General features: G+C 51.4%; 1 protein-coding gene across 1 annotated transcript in view; it reads left to right on the top strand.

Annotated features, from left to right (window-relative positions):
* Positions 1–13188: 13188 nt before the first annotated feature.
* MAB21L3 (mab-21 like 3) overlaps positions 13189–22449 on the top strand; it is a 141501-nt gene continuing 132240 nt past the window's right edge. The window contains exon 1 of the mRNA XM_073670894.1: positions 13189–13462. Coding sequence (XP_073526995.1) covers positions 13415–13462 — 48 coding nt within the window. The 5' untranslated portion in view covers positions 13189–13414. The remainder of the gene's footprint in view (positions 13463–22449) is intronic.

Genomic DNA, 22449 nt, shown 5'->3' with positions numbered 1-22449 from the left:
AGCTTTCTAACTGCGCAGAAGGGATCCTGCACACCTCCTTACTATGCTGGCAGTAGGGCTCAACGTCATCAGGCGGTTTTTACATTGAAATGTCTGGGAAATGTGAGTCACACAGCTGAGGAGTTGTGGTCAGCTCTGGAGAACCAATTTCATGAATGGTTGTCTCCACTGGACCTGAAACCAGGGAAGGCCGTGTGCGACAATGCTGCAAACCTGGGTGCGGCCCTTCGCCGGGGCAATGTCACACACGTGCCTTGTATGGCTCACGTGTTGAACCTGGTTGTCCAGCAATTTTTAGCCCACTATCCCAGACTAGATGGCCTTCTGCAGAGGGCACGGTCGCTGTGTGCTCACTTCCGCCGTTCGCATCCTGCAGCTCAGCGACTTACATCTCTACAGAAGTCGTTGGGCCTGCCACTTCACCGGCTAAAATGCGATGTGCCTACCCGGTGGAATTCAACTCTGCACATGTTGCAGCGACTGTGGCAGCACCGACAAGCCCTGGTGCAATACGTTCTGACGTATAGCCTGGGCCAACGAGATTCAGAGGTGGGGCAAATCACGCTGGAGGAGTGGTCTCAGATCAGGGACCTATGCACCCTTCTGCACAGTTTTGAAATGGCGACGAAGATGTTTAGTGCTGACGATGCCATTATCAGCATGACTATTCCGGTGATTTACATGCTGGAGCACATGTTAAACAGAATTCGGAGTCAGGTGGTGGCACAAGAGGAGGTGGAGGAAGTAGAGGAGGAGGAGTTGTATGCGGAAGGGCTAACATCTGCAAGGTCCAGACGGTCGGCAGCACCAAGGCGGCAGGCATGTGAGGGTGGGGGAGATGGTTTTACCAGGGCGCATGGTAGCAGCCAAACTAGTGAGGAAGGTGCAGGAGCCCAGGAAGAAGTGGAGGACGAACTGATGGAAGACTCATCAGATGAGGGAGACCTTGATCACATTTCTGTTGTGCGAGGTTGGGGGGAGAGGACAGAGGAAGGAAGCATGATTGTTACCTCGCCACCAACACAACAGGGACTTGGTGCTCCTGGATGCGCAACACACATGAGTGCCTTCTTGCTGCACTACCTGCAACATGACCCTCGAATTGTGAGAATTAGAAATAATCCTGACTACTGGGTTGCCACACTGTTAGATCCCCGGTACAAAAGTAAATTTGCAGAAATTATTCCTGCCATAGAAAGGGATGCACGTGTAGCACCCTGAGGATTCGGCTGCTACAGGGGTATTGCACCTCAACCCAGAGGTGTGATATTCCACTCCCGGGTAAGGATGGAGTGTGGAACTGAGCTCGGTAGGCTGCATGCACTACATACATCCCATTTCCGAGGAGCAGACCGACGGTACTCCCACTTAGAAATGTGCAGGTACGACCGAGTCTGTTCCTGGCTGGAGTGGGAGGGGGGTGGTACATCCCAAGTAGTGTAGGGGCAGATAGGGGGAGCAGCCTGGGTAAAGATAGGAGCTCATTGGGTGCTGGTCACCTGAGCTCACACATAGAGGGATATATAAGGTGGGCACCAACTAAGAACAGGGTCAGTTGCAGAGAGAAAGTCAGCGAGCAGAGAAGAAGAGAGACCCAGAGTGAGAGAGGAGAAGAAAGAGAGACCCAGAGGGGGAAACAGAAGAGAGGACTCTAAGAACCCAAATTAAATCCCCGGGTGAAGAGTCGGCATCAGGGTACCGGAACCCAAGCTGGTGGGGGCAAAAACACACCCCAGCCAGAGACCGGAGGCCGTGGGCAGCGTCTGCCACGGCCACCAACCACATCCACCACGAAGGCATACCACGTGGAGGGTCAAGGAACCCAAGGCCAAGGGTCTCCCAACAGAAGGCCCGAGGGAGCTGGACCTGGGTGGATCACTAGTGGGGACGGCCAGAGAAAGGACAGAAGGAGAGCTCAGGGTCACGCTCCGGACTTATTTGGGGGTTGGCTGGATCCAGAACCTGGTGGACGCAGCACGGCTCGGGAGGTCACTCGAAGCTGGAGTGACCGGAACATCAGCAGTGAGTAAACATCCTAAACTGCATAACCCGACTCTGTCTCTGATTGCCGTCTACACTGCATCACCACAACCCCCATCCTCTGCACCTGATCCCCCTGAGGCTATACCCCACCCGTTGGGGGTTATATCACCAAAGCTGCACCTACACCATCAGCCTCAGCGGACCCTGCTGCAGCGGCGGCCGTAGTGACCGCAATACAACGGGTGGCGTAGTCGACATTAAGAACTTATTAACATCTGTAGGACTGCCACATACAACTGAGTTTGACACCCTGGGCACGGACCGGGTCACAGCCACTCGGAAGACTACAACCCCCATCTGATCCGGCTCCGGATATTCCCCCTAAAGAATATGGCCCAGGGGGCGCGTCAACTTTGGCGTAGTCGGCAGGATTACGTGCCCGCAACACCCGGGTACTGCGTGTCTGAAGAAAAGTGCAAGTTTACCTCAAAAAGAAGTCTCCTGCCGGTTCCGGAGGGTCCCCGCCATCGGACCCCATCACCAGTCGATTCCCGCCGGTTGTCCGCCATTAACCGCGTTTTCCCGCCATCTGCAGAGTTTCCCGCCACTGGGAAGCGATTCCCGCCATTTCCAAAGGTTTCCCGCCTTGGAAGAGCGGACGCCATTATGGGCGTGCCAGAGGATGGCAAGAGGCCACCTCCCATCGTGGGCCAGGACCGAAAATGGCGCCAAAAGTGGAAACCGCCCCCACCAACAGAGACTGTGATGCTAGAGGTGTCTGTCAGCGTGAAAGAACAGCCCCTGGAGCTGACAGTCACCAAGTGGCCCCGGGACCGCCCTCGAGGGGGGAGGAGACGAAAGGAGAGAGCAAAGATGGGTGCCGCCTGGAGCAGTCTAGAGCGAGCGCACCCGGAGGCAAGAAGCCTGGAGAAGAGTAGCGGAGGAGCTTACCCGGAGATGGCGAGAAAGCAGAGCAGCACCGGCCCGCTGGCCAGGAGCCTGCTAGAGACAGAGGAAGGAGAGCAGAGCAGCACCGGCCCGCTGGCCAGGAGCCTGCTGGAAGAAGAGCAGAGCAGCACCGACCCGTTGGTCAGGAGCCTGCTGGAAACCACGACCCCACTAGGCCTAGTGGAGGTCCTCGCACAGCTCCCCCGAGACCGGGAGTGTGCACAGACTGCCCTGGAGGGCCTCGCACGGAGGATGGCCCGGGTACAGCGAGAGACATTGGCGGAGTGGAGCCGAGAGTTGGCCCAGCAAACCAAGACCCGGAGCACGCCAGCCAAGATGAGGAGACAGACCGCCTCTGAGGATGGCGCGGGAGGACCCAAGGCCGGAGACGGCGCCGAGAAGGGAGCCGAACGCATGGAGGCAGGTAAAGGGGACGTCTATACCCCAAACCGGGAAACCGCTTACCTGCCCCAGCTCCCCGTCGCAGAGCCCGAAAGTCCCCCTGCTGTGCCCGAAAACGCCATGTCACCGACGCAGACTAGGCCCCAACCGGAAGCCGCCGCCGCGACCCCTGTGACGCCATGCGCAACGACCCCGAGCGTGGCAAAACAGGAAGCAACACCAGCCTGGTCGCAGGGCCTAGAATTCCCGGGCGTCGCAATATCAACAGCGCCCCCTACCTCCGCGGAGCCCCCGGCCTGGTCGCAGGGCCAAGTAGCCCAGGGCGCCGCCGTCCTTACGGTGCCCTTTACCTTCCAGATACCCCAGGCCTGGCCGCAAGGCCCGGGCAACCCGGGCGCCACCACCACCGCGCCCATAAGACCAAGAGTGCCGCATCTGGGAGAGGACCTGTACGCCCAGCATACGTGCCCGGATGGGCAGCCATTTATATGGCCACCGGAGTTTCACCATCCCCGACTCCGGAGAGATAGACCCCTGGATGAACCCCTGATCCCGGCTCCAAAGCCCGTAAAGAGGATCTCGCCCCCGCAAGCGGAAGCACAGTTTGAGTGGGACCCCACCGGAGAAGATCTTATGGGGTTCACTCAAGAGACTCGGGCAGCTGCAGCGGAGCGTGCTGAGTGCTGCCGCCAACAGCTCGAGGACTTCGAGAGGGAGCGGAGAGAGAGGCGGGTCCGGGAACAGCTAGCTCAAGTAAAGAGCGCGGAGCAGAAGAGCCGGGCCAGGAGAGACCCCCGTGCAGCGCATAGTCCCCGCACCACCGGGACTGTGATAAAGTTTAACCTGCAGCATGGGTGGGGCTTCATCCGAGACCACCACACCCTAGGCGACGTCTTCGTAACCAGGAGAGACGTTGAGTCCCACCTACCGGAGGGACACAGAGGTCGTGACCTTTACATCGGGGACGAGGTCACCTTCACCCGGCACAAGTGTGCCAAAGGTCCCTACGCCCTCCATGTGCATCGCCTGACGGAGGAAGAGCTGCGGTGTGAGGAGGAAGAACAAGAGGAGCCGGACGGGTCTGAAACTAGAGCCAAAGGTAACCATAAAGCAAGAGCAGGAGGACGCCGTCGCTAAGGACAGCGAAGCAGAAGCTGTATATAGTTGCCCGTCGGGGCACAGTAAACTGAAACTGAAACTGAAACTGTTGCTGTTGCTAATATAGTCCCCGTTGGGACCAGCATGTGTGAACTGTTACCCGTATTTCCCTAAATCCCACTGACCGAGGACTGAGAGCGGTCATTCCTCCCCAATACCTGGCCGAGGACTGAGAGCGGCCACACTGTCCCTTGTACATAGTTGCGCTTCCTAAAGCGCCCCCTACTGGTTTTACTGTAAAACCACCTTAAGGAAAGGAACTGTCGCACTTTGCCCGGTCAACAGTTGCCCAGTGACCGGAGGAGGAGCAAGAGACGACGAGAATGTTTATTATAAAAAGTTTTATTGATGCTGCTAATTTATATGATGTTTTATATGTTTTATATGTTTATGAAAAAAAAAAAAAAATTTGTATGTTCGGATGTTTTTGTCTTACAGCCCGAGGACGTGCTGTGATTTACCAGGGGGGAATGTAGCACCCTGAGGATTCGGCTGCTACAGGGGTATTGCACCTCAACCCAGAGGTGTGATATTCCACTCCCGGGTAAGGATGGAGTGTGGAACTGAGCTCGGTAGGCTGCATGCACTACATACATCCCATTTCCGAGGAGCAGACCGACGGTACTCCCACTTAGAAATGTGCAGGTACGACCGAGTCTGTTCCTGGCTGGAGTGGGAGGGGGGTGGTACATCCCAAGTAGTGTAGGGGCAGATAGGGGGAGCAGCCTGGGTAAAGATAGGAGCTCATTGGGTGCTGGTCACCTGAGCTCACACATAGAGGGATATATAAGGTGGGCACCAACTAAGAACAGGGTCAGTTGCAGAGAGAAAGTCAGCGAGCAGAGAAGAAGAGAGACCCAGAGTGAGAGAGGAGAAGAAAGAGAGACCCAGAGGGGGAAACAGAAGAGAGGACTCTAAGAACCCAAATTAAATCCCCGGGTGAAGAGTCGGCATCAGGGTACCGGAACCCAAGCTGGTGGGGGCAAAAACACACCCCAGCCAGAGACCGGAGGCCGTGGGCAGCGTCTGCCCCGGCCACCCACCACATCCACCACGAAGGCATACCACGTGGAGGGTCAGGGAACCCAAGGCCAAGGGTCTCCCAACAGAAGGCCCGAGGGAGCTGGACCTGGGTGGATCACTAGTGGGGACGGCCAGAGAAAGGACAGAAGGAGAGCTCAGGGTCACGCTCCGGACTTATTTGGGGGTTGGCTGGATCCAGAACCTGGTGGACGCAGCACGGCTCGGGAGGTCACTCGAAGCTGGAGTGACCGGAACATCAGCAGTGAGTAAACATCCTAAACTGCACAACCCGACTCTGTCTCTGATTGCCGTCTACACTGCATCACCACAACCCCCATCCTCTGCACCTGATCCCCCTGAGGCTATACCCCACCCGTTGGGGGTTATATCACCAAAGCTGCACCTACACCATCAGCCTCAGCGGACCCTGCTGCAGCGGCGGCCGTAGTGACCGCAATACAACGGGTGGCGTAGTCGACATTAAGAACTTATTAACATCTGTAGGACTGCCACATACAACTGAGTTTGACACCCTGGGCACGGACCGGGTCACAGCCACTCGGAAGACTACAACCCCCATCTGATCCGGCTCCGGATATTCCCCCTAAAGAATATGGCCCAGGGGGCGCGTCACACGCATGCAGGAGTATCAGCAGAGACTGTTGCAGAATCTTACATGTGCTTTTCCACAAAATACCAGTGGTGCACGTAGTGAATCTCACAGTTCCAACTTGCCAACCGTGGGACCGTCAAGTGTTCAGCACTCAAACCGTAACAGAACCACAGTATCTGCTGGTAACATCAATTTTGCGGAATCATTTCACCACTTTTTTAGCCCATCCTTTGCAAGGCCACAGGAGACAAGAAGTCTGACACATAGTCAACGCCTAGAGACGATGGTACAGGAGTATCTCCAAGTAAACATTGAAGCCACGACTGTGTCACTGGACCCTTGCTCTTTTTGGGCTTCCAATCTGGATAAATGGCCGGAGCTAGCCACTTACGCCTTGGAGATCTTGTCATGGCCCGCAGCCAGCGTTCTGTCTGAACGTGTGTTCAGCGCTGCTGGTGGTGTGCTGACAGATAAGCGCACGCGGCTCTCCACTGATAATGTAGACAGACTCACGTTCATAAAGATGAACAAATCATGGATCCGAAACGACTTTTCTACCCCTGTGTCATCCTGGGGAGAGTAAAAGCTTGATGATTGGTTAAAATCACCCTACCAACCGTTTTAAGCTTTCAAATTACTAATCATGTTTATCTGTATCTTGACTGGAAAATAATTTGGGCTTTGTAGCAGTGTGCAGTACTGATCCTATTAGGCCATCTATACTAAAGCTTCACCAGATTTAAAATTAAAAATAATTTTTAGCTGCATCTAGCCCGGAAAATAATTTTGGGGCTCCGAGATGCGCAAGGCACATAAGTGCCTTCTTGCTGCACTACCTGCAGCATGACCCTCATATTGTCAGAATTCGAAGTAATTATGACTACTGGGTTGCCACACTCTTAGATCCCCCAAACTTTTCGATCAACCTTTTCATTTTAATAAAGACCAAAAAAATGGTCATTTTTCAAATTATAAGCATTAGCAGGTTGTTAGAAACTGAAATCAAACAGTTTTCAACTCAAAACTTTATTCTAGGTGATGTTACGTTTTCACATAGGACCCCTTGTTCGAAAGGAGCTTCTGAACTCTCTCGTCCATTGAATTTGTCAGGTTTTGGATGGTTTCTGCTTCAATTGTTTTGCATGAGGACAGAATACCCTCCCAGAGCTGTTGCTTAGATGTGAACTGCCTCCCGCCATCATAGACACTCCTTTTAATGATGCTCCAAAGGTTCTGAATGGGGTAGAGGTCAGGGGAGCATGGGGGTCACACCATAAGTTTGTCCCCTTTTATGCCCATATCAGCCAGAGATGCAGATGTTTTATGTGCAGCATGAGATGGTGCATTATCATGCAGAAAAATGATCTTGCTGTGAAATACACGGTTCTTCTTCTTGAACCATGGAAGGAAGTGCTGTTTGAGAAAATCCACATACATTATGGAGTTCATCTTTAGCGCCTTCAGGGATCCTAAAGGGGCCGACAATCTCTCTCCCCATGATTCCAGCCCAAAACATTACTCCACCTCCTCCTTGTTGGCGCTGTAGCCGTGTTTGCGTGGGGTGTCCATCAACCAGCCATCCTCCACTCCATCCATCTGGACCATCGAGCGCTGCACGGCACTCATCCGTGAACAAAACAGTTTTGAAATCAGTCTTCATGTAATGTTTGGCCCACTGGAGCCGTTTCTGCTTGTGTGAAGTGGATAGAGGAGGTCGACAGGATGGCGTATGCACAGCTGCAAACCTCTGAAGGACCCTGCATCTTGTTGTTCGGGGGACGTTGGAGGCACAAGCAGCTTCAAAAACTTGTCTGCTGCTATGACCAGGCTTTTTTGCCGCTGCTCTTTCAACCTGACGTAATTGCCTGTAGGAAAGAGTCCTCAATTTGCCCTTATCAGCACGCACACGTGTGTACTGTGAATCAGCTACATACTTCTTGATTGCCAAGACACTTCATCCTGATCATCGCACAATGTTGATTGTAGTCATGCCTTGACCTAAACACTCCACAATTTGTTGCTTCTCAGCAGCCGACACATCCTTTTTCTTTCCCATTTTGGCAGAAAATGTAGGCTGCTTAATAATGTGAGAGAGCCTTCTTAAGTAGTCTTGCCTTTCATTGGACACACCTGCCAAACTAATTAGCACAGGTGTCTGTAGTTGCTTACAGCGATATAAAGAGCCCTGACACACATCACCATCAATGAGTTTAACTGACAAACAAACAAATTCTTCCCTTATCACTCCTAAACACTTTTTGCATAATAATTTGGAACGCGGTGTACATGTGCTTTTCCACAAAACACCAGTGGTTCACGTAGTGAATCTTACAGTTCTAACTTGCCAACCGTGGTCTGTATGGAGTTGTTCAATAAAGGGCCCAAAATTAAGATAACATAGATGGGAGAGGTCTCTATGAATAGGAATTCCTAAGTATTTGATACCCTGTGAGGGCCAGGCAAAGGGAAAGTTGGACTGGATGGAATCCTGTATGGATTTGGGGAGGGAGACATCGAGGGCCTCAGACTTCGCTGCATTGATTTTAAAATTTTACCATGTAACAAAGTGATCTATTTCAGCCATAACAGCATGGATGGATATATGTGATTGAGTGATATATACTAGGACATCATCAGCAAATAGAGAGCACTTGTACTCGGTGCCTCCCACCTCAATCCACCTAATATTGGGGTTATGGCGAATTGATGAGAGCAGGTGCTCCGTCACTAGGATGTATAAGAGAGGGGACAGAGGACATCCCTGCCTTGTCCCATTGGTGATTATGAAAGGTGATGAAAATGTTCTGACGCACCCCCTGGGCCTTGGGACACCCGGAGCCGGACCCTTTTTGGTGGATGCTGGTGGTTGTAGTCTTCGTGGCGGCGATCCGGTTCCGTGGCTCAGGGCGGTCAAACCAGTGGCGGAACTATTTATGTGGTTTTGATGTTTAAATGTCCGACTACGCCACCCGTGGATTGCGGTCAGAGTGAACCGCCGCTACAGGGCAGACCGCTGAGGCTGGTGTTGTGGGTGCAGCAGAGCGTAGCATAACTCCCCACGGGAGGAGTATAGCCTCAGGGCAGTGTATGCGGAGGATGGGGGTGATGGTGCAGGGCAGCAGCAGTAACGACACGGAGTCAGTGATGCAGTCCAGGGCCTTTACTCACAGTTCTTATTATCCAGACCACGTCTGCAGGTAACGGCTGCCCACGTCGTACTGTGCTCACCAGGTGAGGGGCTCAGACAACTCCCAGATAACTTTGGAGCACTTCACAGGACCCCCTTTGTGTGTCCTTTGTCTGGCCTTTCTTACCAACACTTCTGTCCGGCTGCCTCGGGCCTCCTCTTGGTAAACTTGGCGCCAGTTTCCCTGACCCTATGTGGTGCCTTCCTAGCGGGTGGAGCAAGGGGCTGCGCCACATAAAATGTCAGAGCCTCCGGTTTCTAGCTGAGGGTCGTTTCCTGCCTCCACTAGTTCGGGGACCGGTCTCCCCCTTTGGCCTGACCCCTCCACGCAGGTGGATTCGGGCGTGCGGTGGCGACTCGCCCGTCCGCACCCCTGGGATCCCTTCATTCCTCGTTCCTGGAGCCTTCTCCGCTCCTCTTCCTTCCTTCTCCCTCTTGCAGGCCTGGGCCTCTGTTACTAGGCCCGCCTCCGGAGCAGAGCTCATGCAGAGCCCCTGCTCCCTGCCACTTCTGCTCAGACTTCTCTGCACTGAACTAAGATGGTGCCCACCTTTTATACTCCCTTCTCAATGCACCCAGGAACTGCTTCCTCCCTGCTCCTGCACTGCAGGGTTCCCCTTCCTCAGTGTTCCCTCCCCCCACTCCAGCCAGGGACAGGGACTGTCGTGCCCATCTCAGGGGCATATTGGTCGCCCTGCCCCACGGCAATGTGGTGTAATGCATGCAGGTGTCGGGTCCTGATCCACACTCCATCCTTATCTGAGAGTGAGATATCACACCTCTGGGTGAGGTGCAATACGTCTGTAGCAACCGAGCCCTCGGTGCTACAGTTCCATTTATCTTCAGCCTAGGTGACGTATTGTGATACAGGGCCGTGATTTTGGCTATAAAAGGGTCCCCTAGACCCCTACCCCAAGCTTTTTAAGAGAATCATATATGGCGTGCCAGGAGACTCTATGGAATGCTTTCTCAGCATCCAACGAGAGTATCTAATTACAAATTTTTAACTGCATCTAGCCCAGGAAATACTTTGTGCCTAGTAGCAGTGTCTGCTAGTCAGCGGATTATCCCGGCTGTTAAGCAAGCTGCACCACCTGTAGTTTAGACACTTAATTTTTTCAAAGGAAATGCTTCGGGACCATGGGATACTTAGTGAAGAGCATCAGGAGGCACCCCAAGGCATAGGGGCTGGGACTGGCAGTAGGATGCCTTGCGGTGGACAGCCGAGCTCGATCCTTATAAAAGCTTTTTAACTGCAGCAGCTTTAGTGGACGCTACTGGAGCTGGAATTACCGCGGCTGCTGGCATGAGACTTGCCCTCCAATAGATCCTTGTAAATGGATTTAAAGTGTATTCATTCAAATTAGAGAGACAATTTAAATTAAAAAGCTTAGAGCTGCCTCCACCACAGGGGGGCTCGCTCGACCCACCAGCGGACAGGCACCAGTATTGGGAGAGGGGGGCTGGCCGTCAGGGTTCACCGCGGCTCTGGCACAAACCCGGCGACACGGAGGTGGCACGGGCAGGAGCGGACTGGCCGTGTCGGCTTCTCACTTTTTGGATTTTAGAAGGGCATGACATGCCTATATCTGTGTCTCCCCCTCCTTTTACTCCTCCACCTCTTTTATTTTCGCATGACTATATGTACTTGTCACTTTTCCATGTGTTAGTTATGTCTTCTGAGCAGTTTGTCAGCTTTTGGACACCTTTGAAGGTGTTTTCTATGTGTTTCTATGTGTTTTTGTTTGCCTGCCATTGGTTTTAACGGTGTTCGAAGGTGTTCGACGAACCGAACCGAACTCGAACACTACGGGGGTGGCTCAACACTACTCATCACTCTTTATGAGCCCTTTGGTTTGCCTGTAATAAAGGTTCTTGGGACTGTTCACTCATCTCTCACTCTGTTGATTGTGTGATACTGGAGAAGGACCCCACGACAAATGGCTTCACCAGAAGAAGATGGAACTTCTGGAACGGCCGAGCCCTGATGTTAACCTAAGTGACAATTGGTGACCTGAAGAGGGCGCTGTACACAGGAGATGCCCCTGCAATCTGACAGATATGGAGCTACTACAAGGAGAAGCCAGCAAAGATCGCCAATTTTAGATGTGCCTTGCTGATAGACTTCGACTCAAAAAGACTGAATGCTGACAGAAATTCACAGGGGGCTGCAAAAAGATATTAATGTAGGGGTGTGCAGATTTATGCAAACACATTATTTTACTTAAGTAGATAAACCAATAAGGGGAAACCCCTATTGTCATGAACTCCACAAGGACGACACCGGGGAGATCACGAAATATCTCACCGTGCCGTCACTCTGTCAGTGTTTCGTCCGTAATTGCGAGCACATGATCCAGACTACTCACTCCTTAGGTATCGGTAAGCGACCAGTGAACGTATGGCGTCACACCTCCGGGTTCCAAAGTATGGAATACATGTTTACGCCCTCCGTACGGTCACTTTCAGCTTCACGATAGCCCAATTATTATTATTCTCTGCCACCACCGGCCGAGTGCAGGCCGGGCCGGAGGCCGGATGCCTACGTTTTGGTAGCGTATGTGGCTTTGAGGGAAAGAACGATTACAGGACAAAAGAAACAGAATTATTAACTTTTATATTTAATCCAAAAGGCAGGCAGTGTTTAGGAAAAATATATACAAGGATGTTGCAAAGGAGACATTAAAATACATAAGCAGTTATACAAATAAAACAGGATAAAAGGAGAAACTTACACTATAAAGATCGCTGTGACGATTCAATATAGGTGGAGGGGAGACGCTCCACTTACTGTTATCGAACAGGGTCCTCCGCTATGATAGACATATCCTGACATTCCTGACGAAGCCACTTCCAGCGAAACGCGCATCGAGGCTGATATATATCCCCAGCTTTCTCTCCCACGCCGCTATACCTTTTCAGTATGACTCAAGGTAATGGATATTTTTCATACTTTTAGCACACTTTATTGAATTGATGGTGTGGTGCGCAAGTTCATTAATTTTTTGTATCCACAAGCCTAAGGTTAAATTGAGTAACCTGTCTATTTGGACAACAGACAGCTGTGGTACATTTGCATTTTTTTTTATTTTGCAATAGACATCCATACTATTTGCCTACGCACGTTATGGGAAGTATTTCTCTATGATTGTATTAGTGGATTCAAATAGGAACTTATGATACATACGCTCAAGCACATGTCTTCTCTATTTATATACATTTCCTTGAATATTATCATATCAACTGGCTGGTAGGGTATGCTGACACTTATCACTCTACAAGTGTCATTTAGGGGATGTAGGTCTCTTATTGGTTTATCTACTTTTTTCCTCCATCACTTTCTGATTTCGTAGCGATTACGGACCATATATTGTATGGTCGGGCTATAGGTTTATACATTATTTTACGTATCTGTTTATATTTCTCCAACCAAAAAGATTTCAGTTTGTTTCTCAGTGGATTTGTACAGTTTGTGGGCGACATTAAAGTCTTGGTAGGATTCTTCTTGGTCGGATTTTTTTTTACGTGATAAAAACCTGGTATTTCCCAGGGGCGTATGGAATTTTTATATCCACTGTAAACTCTCTGATAACCATGAAATTGTCCTCTCCGATCGCCCGATATGGCTAGATGTCAAGGAGCGACTCCAGGTTATAAGCGGCATGGTGGACGTGGCATTCATCGGGTAAGTGGTTATTATCACGTGGCCTCTTGTGGATATTTACAATATATGAGATGTAAGAAAATCAGAGCAAACTCTTCATAAATTAATAATTAATGTCCCAACTACCGTAACATGTAAATACTGACCCCCCCGCGCTTCACACCTCTCTATAAGCGTGAGCTGGGGAGAACATCTCTGTAATGTTTCCTGGTCCGGAGGGGGGGGGGAGGAACCAGTTAAACAATTGGATTGCTGACTGTTTACAGTAAAGACTGGAGAACAAGGGCACTGTAGTGTCAACAAGCTGGAACAGGAGGGAGGGGAGAACACGTCCATGCTGATCCCAGAGGGGCTATGTTCTCACCCAGAAGAGAATTGATAGTGGAACTACACGCAGGTGGAGTAGACTGCAGTGCACACAGGTCTGAGGCTGGAGATGAAGGCCATCACAGATGAAGAGCTGCACAATTTTATCATGAACACGGTACAATCTATGTATGTGCGTATGAGTGTGTGTACAAGCCTGGACCTGGTGGCTTCAGTGGTCACACAAAGTACAGGATATCTGTCCTCCCTTCATTCCCTATTCACAGCCTTCCATTAACGTACAACCCCTGTCTTCTGTAATGGAAAGGTTATTCCACTCATGACATCTTCTCCTTCCCTGATCACGGAGATCACAAATACATGGACATCTCTATATTGTCCTACCAAAACTCAGCTGGGCACTAAGGAGGGGTGCACTAATTATCCATACAAACATGAGATGAATCTGAAAGCCATCATTGATGGAGCTACACAATACAAAGAAGTTAAAATTCTTTTTTTTTCATGGGTGGCGGCATTAGTTCACCCCATCTGGCTGTCCCCTGACCTTCACTCTCCATATCTACCACCAATCCATCTGCTCGCCCTTTATCTTTACCCATTACTGACCCATCTGCTGCCCCATCCTTCATCGCTGATCTATCTGCAGCCCCATGTCCTTTTCCCTTGTGCCATCACTGATCTATCCACTGCTCCCCATCATTTACCCTCTCGCCAATCACTGATTCATCTGCTGTCCCATTCTTTACCTTATAAATTCCTGATTTGTCTGCTGTCCCCTGTCCTTTATCTCTCTCCTCATCACAGATCTATCAGTTGTCCTCCATTCTTTACTCTCTCAACTAATCACTGATCTATGTTCTGTCCCCGGTCCTTTTACCCTCTCCACCTATTACTGATGCATCTACTGTCCCCATCCTTTACCATCTCCACCTATTACCGATCTATTGTATCTTGTTATCTTGTCCTCCGATTCTTTTCCCTCTCTGCCCATCACGTATCTATGTATTGTCGCCGCTCCTTTACCCTCTCCACCCATCAGTAATGACTTCATTCTCCTCTGATGCCCTTTAGTCTCCTCTGTCCTCATTTATATTTCTCTATCCTCCTTTTAAACTTCTCTGCACTCCTTCAGATTTCTCTGTTCCACAAAGACTTCTTTGTCCCCTACAGGAGATTTTTTTTCCTCTGTTCTCCTACAGACTCCACTATTCTCCTCCAAACATCTCTATCATCCGTCAGACTCCTCCATTCTCCTTCAGACTTCTCTGCCTTCCTCTAGACCCTTTTTACCTACCCCAGTCCCTTCTGGCTTCTTCCAAACCCTTCTGCCTTTCTCTAGACCTTTCTGTCCTCCTCCAGAATCCACTGCTGTTAACCAAAGACTTCCTAGTTTCCTCCCGACATCTTTGTCTCCAATGGATCTTTTTCTCTTGTATCCTTCCTGGACTCCATTATTTTTCTTCAGACTCCTCTGTCACCCTTTACACTCCTCTGTCCTCCTTTAGATACCACTGCCCAACTCTAGACTGTTATTAAACAGCATGTATGTAAGTACTTGTATAAGAATTAAGTAATTAACCACAGCCAGCATGGGATTCTAGCAAACAAGTCATGCCAGACTAATCCAATTTCCTTCTATGATGGAACCACTGACTGGGTAGATCAGGGAAATGCAGTAGATATTGTATATCTAGACTTCTGCAAAGCATTTGATAAAGTATCTCATACCATCCTCATTGAAAAAATTACCAAGTATGGGATTGACAAGGCTATGGTTAGGTGGATTCATAACTGGCTCATTGATCATAGTCAAATAGTGGTAATAAATGGTTACACATCCAATTGGAAGTGTTTCAAGTGGGGTACCACAACGCTCTGTCCTGGCCCCATTGTTCTTCAACATTTTTATAAATGATCTAGATAAGGGAACTGAAGGTAAACTAATCGAATTTGCAGAATATGCAAAACTTGGAGGGATAACACACTAGAGGAGACAGAGAATGCAAGATTGTTCATCTGGGCAAGAAAAACGAAAATGACACCTAGAGAATGGGAGGAATAGAACTAAGCAAAGTACGTGTGAAAAATACTTTTGTATACTAATAGATCACAGACTGCACATGAGTCATCAGTGTAATGCAGCAGCAAAAAAGGCAAACACAGTTCTGGGATGTATTAACAGAAGCATAGAGTCTAGATCACGTGAAGTCATTATCCCCCTCTACTCGACATTTGAAATATTGTGTCCAGTTCTGGGCAATACATTTTGAAAACGACATTGAAAAACTGGAGCAAATGCAGAGAAGAGCTACATGATGGTGAGCAGACTGCAAATATGTCCTACAAGGAACAGTTAAAGAATCTGGTAATATTTAGCATAAGCTTGCAAAACAGGCTAAGAGGAGACTTAATAGCTGTCTACAAATATCTGAAGGAATGTCACAATGTAGATGGATCATCTTTATTTGCACATGGAAACACGAGAAGACATGGAATGGAACTGAAAGGGAGAAGATGCAGATTAGATATTAGAAGAAAACTTTTTGACAGTGAGGTGATCAATGAGTGGAACAGGCGGCCACGAGAGGTGGTGAGTTCCCCTTCAATGGACGTCTTCAAACAGAGGCTGGACAGACATCTGTCCGAGACGGTTTAGTGAATCCTGCATTGAGCAGGAAGTTGGACACGAGGACCCTGGAGGTCCCCTCCAACGAGAACATTCTGTGATTCTATGACTGCTCTGTCCTCCTCTAGTCTCCTTTGTCCTCTAAACTCCTCCTTTGTCCCATTTTGTTTTTCTCTAGACTCTCCTGTTCACCTCTAGATTTCCCTGTCCTCCTCTAGACTCCCCAGCCCTCTACTACTAGACTGCCCTGTCCTTTTCTATATTGCTATGCCCTTTTCTAGACTCCTCTGTCCTCCTCTAAGCTCCTCATTTATTCCCATTTGTTTTCCTCCAGACTCCTCTAGTCTTCTCTAGAAACCCTTCTCCTCCTCTAGACTGCTATGTCCTCCTCTAGACTCATTTGTCCTCCTCTAGACTGCTCTTCCATCCTCTATACTGCTCTATACTCCTCTAGACTTCTCTGTTCTCCTCTAAGTTCCTCTGCTGTGGTCTAGACTGATCTGTTCTCCTCTAGACTCCTTTGTAAACCTATAAACCCCTCTTTTGTTCCCCTTTGTTTTCCTCCAGACTCCATTGTCCTCCTCCATACTCCTCACTCTTCTGTCTTCCTTGAGATTTACCTGCCCCACTTTTGACTTCTCCTTTCTTTTTCCTCCATACTTCACTGTCCTCCTATAAACTCCCACTTTGTTCCCCTTTGTTTTCCTCCAGATTCCTTTATCCTCCAGACTCCTCTGTGCTCCTCTATACTCATCCAGATTTTCCTGTCCTCATCTAGACTCCTCCTGTGTTCCTTTGCTATCCTCTAGACTCATCTGTCCTGCTCTAAGTTTGTATTTTGTTCCCATTTACTTTCCTTAGACTCATTTATCTTCCTCCCGTAGACTCCTTTGTCCTCCTTTAAACTCTTCCTTTGTTTTTCTCAAGGCTCCCCTGTCTTCCTCTAGACTAATCTGTCCTTCCCTAAACTCCTTCTCTGTTCTGCTTCGTTTCCTCCAAGCTCCTTTATCCTCTTCCTCTAGACTCTCATGTCATGCTCTAGACTCCTCTATCCTCCTTTGGATTTCTGCATCCTCCTCTAGATTGATTTGGACTCCTCTAGACTCCCCTGTCATCCTCTAGACCAGGGCTCCCCAACTCCAGTCCCGAGGCCCACCAGCGGGTCATAATTCCATCACCTGGGCAATACCAAGGAAATCCTGAACATAATCTGTTGGTGGGTCCTGGTCCTTCTCATTTTGTCCTCCTCTGGCTGTGGCTTAATTCTCAGAAAAAAAAAGGATCAGACAGTTTTAGAATGTAAAGTTAATTTTGGGGCCACAAAAAATTCTGTTTTCCACTTTTTCATCCTATATGTAAGAGGCTATGAGGTATAAGCGGTCCTCTTATTACTACCATCACCAAACCTTGTCATGCCGTCAGCAGCCATCACTAGGCCCCTGCTTCCCTCTGACCTTCACCACTCAGCAATCACCTTGCGATCACGCATCCATAATTGACCCTAACAGCATCCTTCATCTAGACCCATATGAGCAAACTGTAGCCCTGGGCGATTGCTAATGACAGCTATCTGCTTCCCCCTACTGCCCGTATCCATCCATAGCAGAGCTGTATACCACAGACCCGAGCAGCGTACATTGTAATTGACCACTGTGCTCTCTATAAGCCACAGGATCAACCATCTCACTTCTGCCAAGCACCAAAATATCTGCCCACCACTAACCCTCACCAAGTTGTCTACTATCCCCCGACCATCAGGGTTGGGAACCCTCCAAAAATTCAAAGACCGTCCATGAAAATTGATCACTTTTTTTGCCTTGTCCATAAAATTTTTTAAGGTGCCTGTAATTTTTTTTGAAGATAAGAAACTTCTTCAGATGATTGTGACGGTGACTCTCTTCAGTGACGGCGGCCGATCACTGATATCAGAAGGATTTGTTATGGCTTTACAATGTCTGTCCGTGACTAAACTGTCTCCAAAAAAATAAAAAGTCCATTTGTCAGCCCTGCCGACTATCACCCATCTTCATTGCTGACTGCTAACATCTCCATCATCCACCATCGGTGTCTGGAAACGTTATTCACACACCGTACATGACCTGTGTATTTACAGACTGGTGGCCTATTTGGTCACTGACATTATATCTGGACAAAGTTATGAGAAAGAGTTGTGAGGGGGATGTGTGCCGGTGTGAGGGGGATGTGTGCCGGTGTGAGGGGGATGTGTGAGGGGGATGTGTGCCGGTGTGAGGGGGATGTGTGCCGGTGTGAGGGGGATGTGTGCCGGTGTGAGGGGAATGTGTGCCGGTGTGAGGGGAATGTGTGCCGGTGTGAGGGGGATGTGTGCCGGTGTGAGGGGAATGTGTGCCGGTGTGAGGGGGATGTGTGCCGGTGTGAGGGGAATGTGTGCCGGTGTGAGGGGGATGTGTGCCGGTGTGAGGGGAATGTGTGCCAGTGTGAGGGGAATGTGTGCCGGTATGAGGGGGATGTGTGCCGGTGTGAGGGGGATGTGTGCCGGTATGAGGGGGATGTGTGCCGGTGTGAGGGGAATGTGTGCCGGTATGAGGGGGATGTGTGCCAGTGTGAGGGGAATGTGTGCCAGTGTGAGGGGAATGTGTGCCGGTATGAGGGGAATGTGTGCCGGTGTGAGGGGGATGTGTGCCGGTGTGAGGGGAATGTGTGCCGGTGTGAGGGGGATGTGTGCCGGTGTGAGGGGAATGTGTGCCAGTGTGAGGGGAATGTGTGCCGGTATGAGGGGGATGTGTGCCGGTGTGAGGGGGATGTGTGCCGGTGTGAGGGGGATGTGTGCCGGTGTGAGGGGAATGTGTGCCAGTGTGAGGGGAATGTGTGCCGGTATGAGGGGGATGTGTGCCGGTGTGAGGGGGATGTGTGCCGGTGTGAGGGGGATGTGTGCCGGTATGAGGGGGATGTGTGCCGGTGTGAGGGGAATGTGTGCCGGTGTGAGGGGAATGTGTGCCGGTGTGAGGGGAATGTGTGCCGGTGTGAGGGGGATGTGTGCCGGTGTGAGGGGAATGTGTGCCGGTGTGAGGGGGATGTGTGCCGGTGTGAGGGGAATGTGTGCCAGTGTGAGGGGAATGTGTGCCGGTATGAGGGGGATGTGTGCCGGTGTGAGGGGGATGTGTGCCGGTATGAGGGGGATGTGTGCCGGTGTGAGGGGAATGTGTGCCGGTATGAGGGGGATGTGTGCCAGTGTGAGGGGAATGTGTGCCAGTGTGAGGGGAATGTGTGCCGGTATGAGGGGAATGTGTGCCGGTGTGAGGGGGATGTGTGCCGGTGTGAGGGGAATGTGTGCCGGTGTGAGGGGGATGTGTGCCGGTGTGAGGGGAATGTGTGCCAGTGTGAGGGGAATGTGTGCCGGTATGAGGGGGATGTGTGCCGGTGTGAGGGGGATGTGTGCCGGTGTGAGGGGGATGTGTGCCGGTGTGAGGGGAATGTGTGCCAGTGTGAGGGGAATGTGTGCCGGTATGAGGGGGATGTGTGCCGGTGTGAGGGGGATGTGTGCCGGTATGAGGGGGATGTGTGCCGGTGTGAGGGGAATGTGTGCCGGTATGAGGGGGATGTGTGCCAGTGTGAGGGGAATGTGTGCCGGTGTGAGGGGAATGTGTGCCGGTGTGAGGGGAATGTGTGCCGGTGTGAGGGGGATGTGTGCCGGTGTGAGGGGGATGTGTGAGGGGGATGTGTGCCGGTGTGAGGGGAATGTGTGCCGGTGTGAGGGGAATGTGTGAGGGGCACGTGTGCCGGTGTGAGGAGAATGTGTGAGGGGGATGTGTGCCGGTGTGAGGGGGATGTGTGCCGGTGTGAGGAGAATGTGTGAGGGGGATGTGTGCCGGTGTGAGGGGAATGTGTGCCAGTGTGAGGGGGATGTGTGCCGGTGTGAGGGGGATGTGTGCCGGTGTGAGGGGATTGTGTGCCGGTGTGAGGGGGATGTGTGCCGGTGTGAGGGGAATGTGTGAGAGGGATGTGTGCCAGTGTGAGGGGAATGTGTGCCGGTGTGAGGAGAATGTGTGCCGGTGTGAGGGGGATGTGTGCCGGTGTGAGGGGGATGTGTGAGGGGGATGTGTGCCGGTGTGAGGGGAATGTGTGCCGGTGTGAGGGGAATGTGTGAGGGGCACGTGTGCCGGTGTGAGGAGAATGTGTGAGGGGGATGTGTGCCGGTGTGAGGGGGATGTGTGCCGGTGTGAGGAGAATGTGTGAGGGGGATGTGTGCCGGTGTGAGGGGAATGTGTGCCAGTGTGAGGGGGATGTGTGCCGGTGTGAGGGGGATGTGTGCCGGTGTGAGGGGATTGTGTGCCGGTGTGAGGGGGATGTGTGCCGGTGTGAGGGGAATGTGTGAGGGGGATGTGTGCCGGTGTGAGGGGAATGTGTGCCGGTGTGAGGGGAATGTGTGAGGGGCACGTGTGCCGGTGTGAGGAGAATGTGTGAGGGGGATGTGTGCCGGTGTGAGGAGAATGTGTGAGGGGGATGTGTGCCGGTGTGAGGAGAATGTGTGAGTGGGACGTGTGCCGGTGTGAAGGGGATGTGTGAGGGGGATGTGTGCCGGTGTGAAGGGGATGTGTGCCGGTGTGAGGGGGACGTGTGAGGGGGATGTGTGCCGGTGTGAGGGGGATGTGTGAGGGGGATGTGTGCCGGTGTGAGGGGGATGTGTGCCGGTGTGAGGGGGATGTGTGCCGGTGTGAGGGGAATGTGTGCCGGTGTGAGGAGAATGTGTGAGGGGGATGTGTGCCGGTGTGAGGAGAATGTGTGAGGGGGACGTGTGCCTGTGTGAGGGGGACGTGTGCCGGTGTGAGGGGAATGTGTGAGGGGGACGTGTGCCGGTGTGAAGGGGATGTGTGAGGGGGATGTGTGCCGGTGTGAAGGGGATGTGTGAGGGGGATGTGTGCCGGTGTGAGGGGGATGTGTGAGGGGGATGTGTGCCGGTGTGAAGGGGATGTGTGAGGGGGATGTGTGCCGGTGTGAGGGGGATGTGTGCCGGTGTGAGGAGAATGTGTGAGGGGGATGTGTGCTGGTGTGAGGGGAATGTGTGAGGGGGACGTGTGCCGGTGTGAGGGGAATGTGTGAGGTGGACGTGTGCCGGTGTGAGGAGAATGTGTGAGGGGATGTGTGCTGGTGTGAGGAGAATGTGTGAGGGGGATGTGTGCTGGTGTGAGGGGAATGTGTGAGGGGGACGTGTGCCGGTGTGAGGAGAATGTGTGAGGGGATGTGTGCCGGTGTGAGGAGAATGTGTGAGGAGAATGTGTGAGGGGATGTGTGCCGGTGTGAGGGGGATGGGTGAGGGAGACATGTGCTGGTTTGAGGAGAATGTGTGAGGGGAATGTGTGAGGGGGACGTATGTCGGTGAGTGAACGGATAAGGAGGTCATCTGAGGGTACATGATTGTAGAACGGGACACGAGAGGGAACCACAGGAGCGGTTGGGAGAGGAACGCAGTGCATTCGTCTTCATATTTTACATGTCGTGCTGTTTTCTCAGAATAATTGGTATTAAAGATGGAAAATTTGCTGTGGATTTTCTGCTGCATATTTCCCTGTGATTTCCTACAGAAATACTGAGAACATTTTCCACAGCAATAGTGTGAACATAAATACCCATGATTGCTCGCCCTCTGCCCGCCATTACTGATAGAGAGGGCCTGACAGCTCACCCTCTGCCCTCTATTAATGATAGTGAGGCCCTGATTGCTCGCCCTCTGCTGGCCATTACTGATAGTGAGGCCCTGATTGCTCGCCCTCTGCCCGCCATTACTGATAGAGAGGCCCTGACAGCTCACCCTCTGCCCTCTATTAATGATAGTGAGGCCCTGATTGCTCGCCCTCTGCTGGCCATTACTGATAGTGAGGCCCTGATTGCTCACCTTTGCCAGGCATTACTGATAGTGAGGCCCTGATTGCTCGCCCTCTGCTGGCCATTAATGATAGTGAGGCCCTGATTGCTCGCCCTCTGCCGGTCATTACTGATAGTGTTGTCCTGATTGCTCGCCCTCTGCTGGTCATTACTGATAGTGTTGTCCTGATTGCTCGCCCTCTGCCGGTCATTACTGATAGTGTTGTCCTGATTGCTCGCCCTCTGTCGATCATTCCTGATAGTGTTGTCCTGATTGCTCGTCCTCTGCCGGTCATTACTGATAGTGTTGTCCTGATTGCTCGCCCTCTGCCGGTCATTATTGATAGTGTTGTCCTGATTGCTCGCCCTCTGCTGGTCATTACTGGTAGTGTTGTTCTGATTGCTCACCCTCTCCCGGTCATTACTGGTAGTGTTGTCCTGATTGCTCGCCCTCTGCTGGTCATTACTGATAGTGTTGTCCTGATTGCTCACCCTCTCCTGGTCATTACTGGTAGTGTTGTCCTGATTGCTCACACTCTGCCGGTCATTACTGGTAGTGTTGTCCTGATTGCTCGCCCTCTGCTGGTCATTACTGATAGTGTTGTCCTGATTGCTTGCCCTCTGCCGATCATTACTGATAGTGTTGTCCTGATTGCTCGCCCTCTGCCAGTCAT

This window comes from Phyllobates terribilis, unplaced genomic scaffold, assembly GCF_046119375.1.
Source record: "Phyllobates terribilis strain yellow unplaced genomic scaffold, ASM4611937v1 Scaffold_2__4_contigs__length_985480577, whole genome shotgun sequence".
In the NCBI taxonomy this organism is placed as follows: Eukaryota; Metazoa; Chordata; class Amphibia; order Anura; family Dendrobatidae; genus Phyllobates; species Phyllobates terribilis.
Note: the sequence above shows the minus strand (reverse complement) of the source record. Positions and strands in the feature narration are given on the sequence as shown.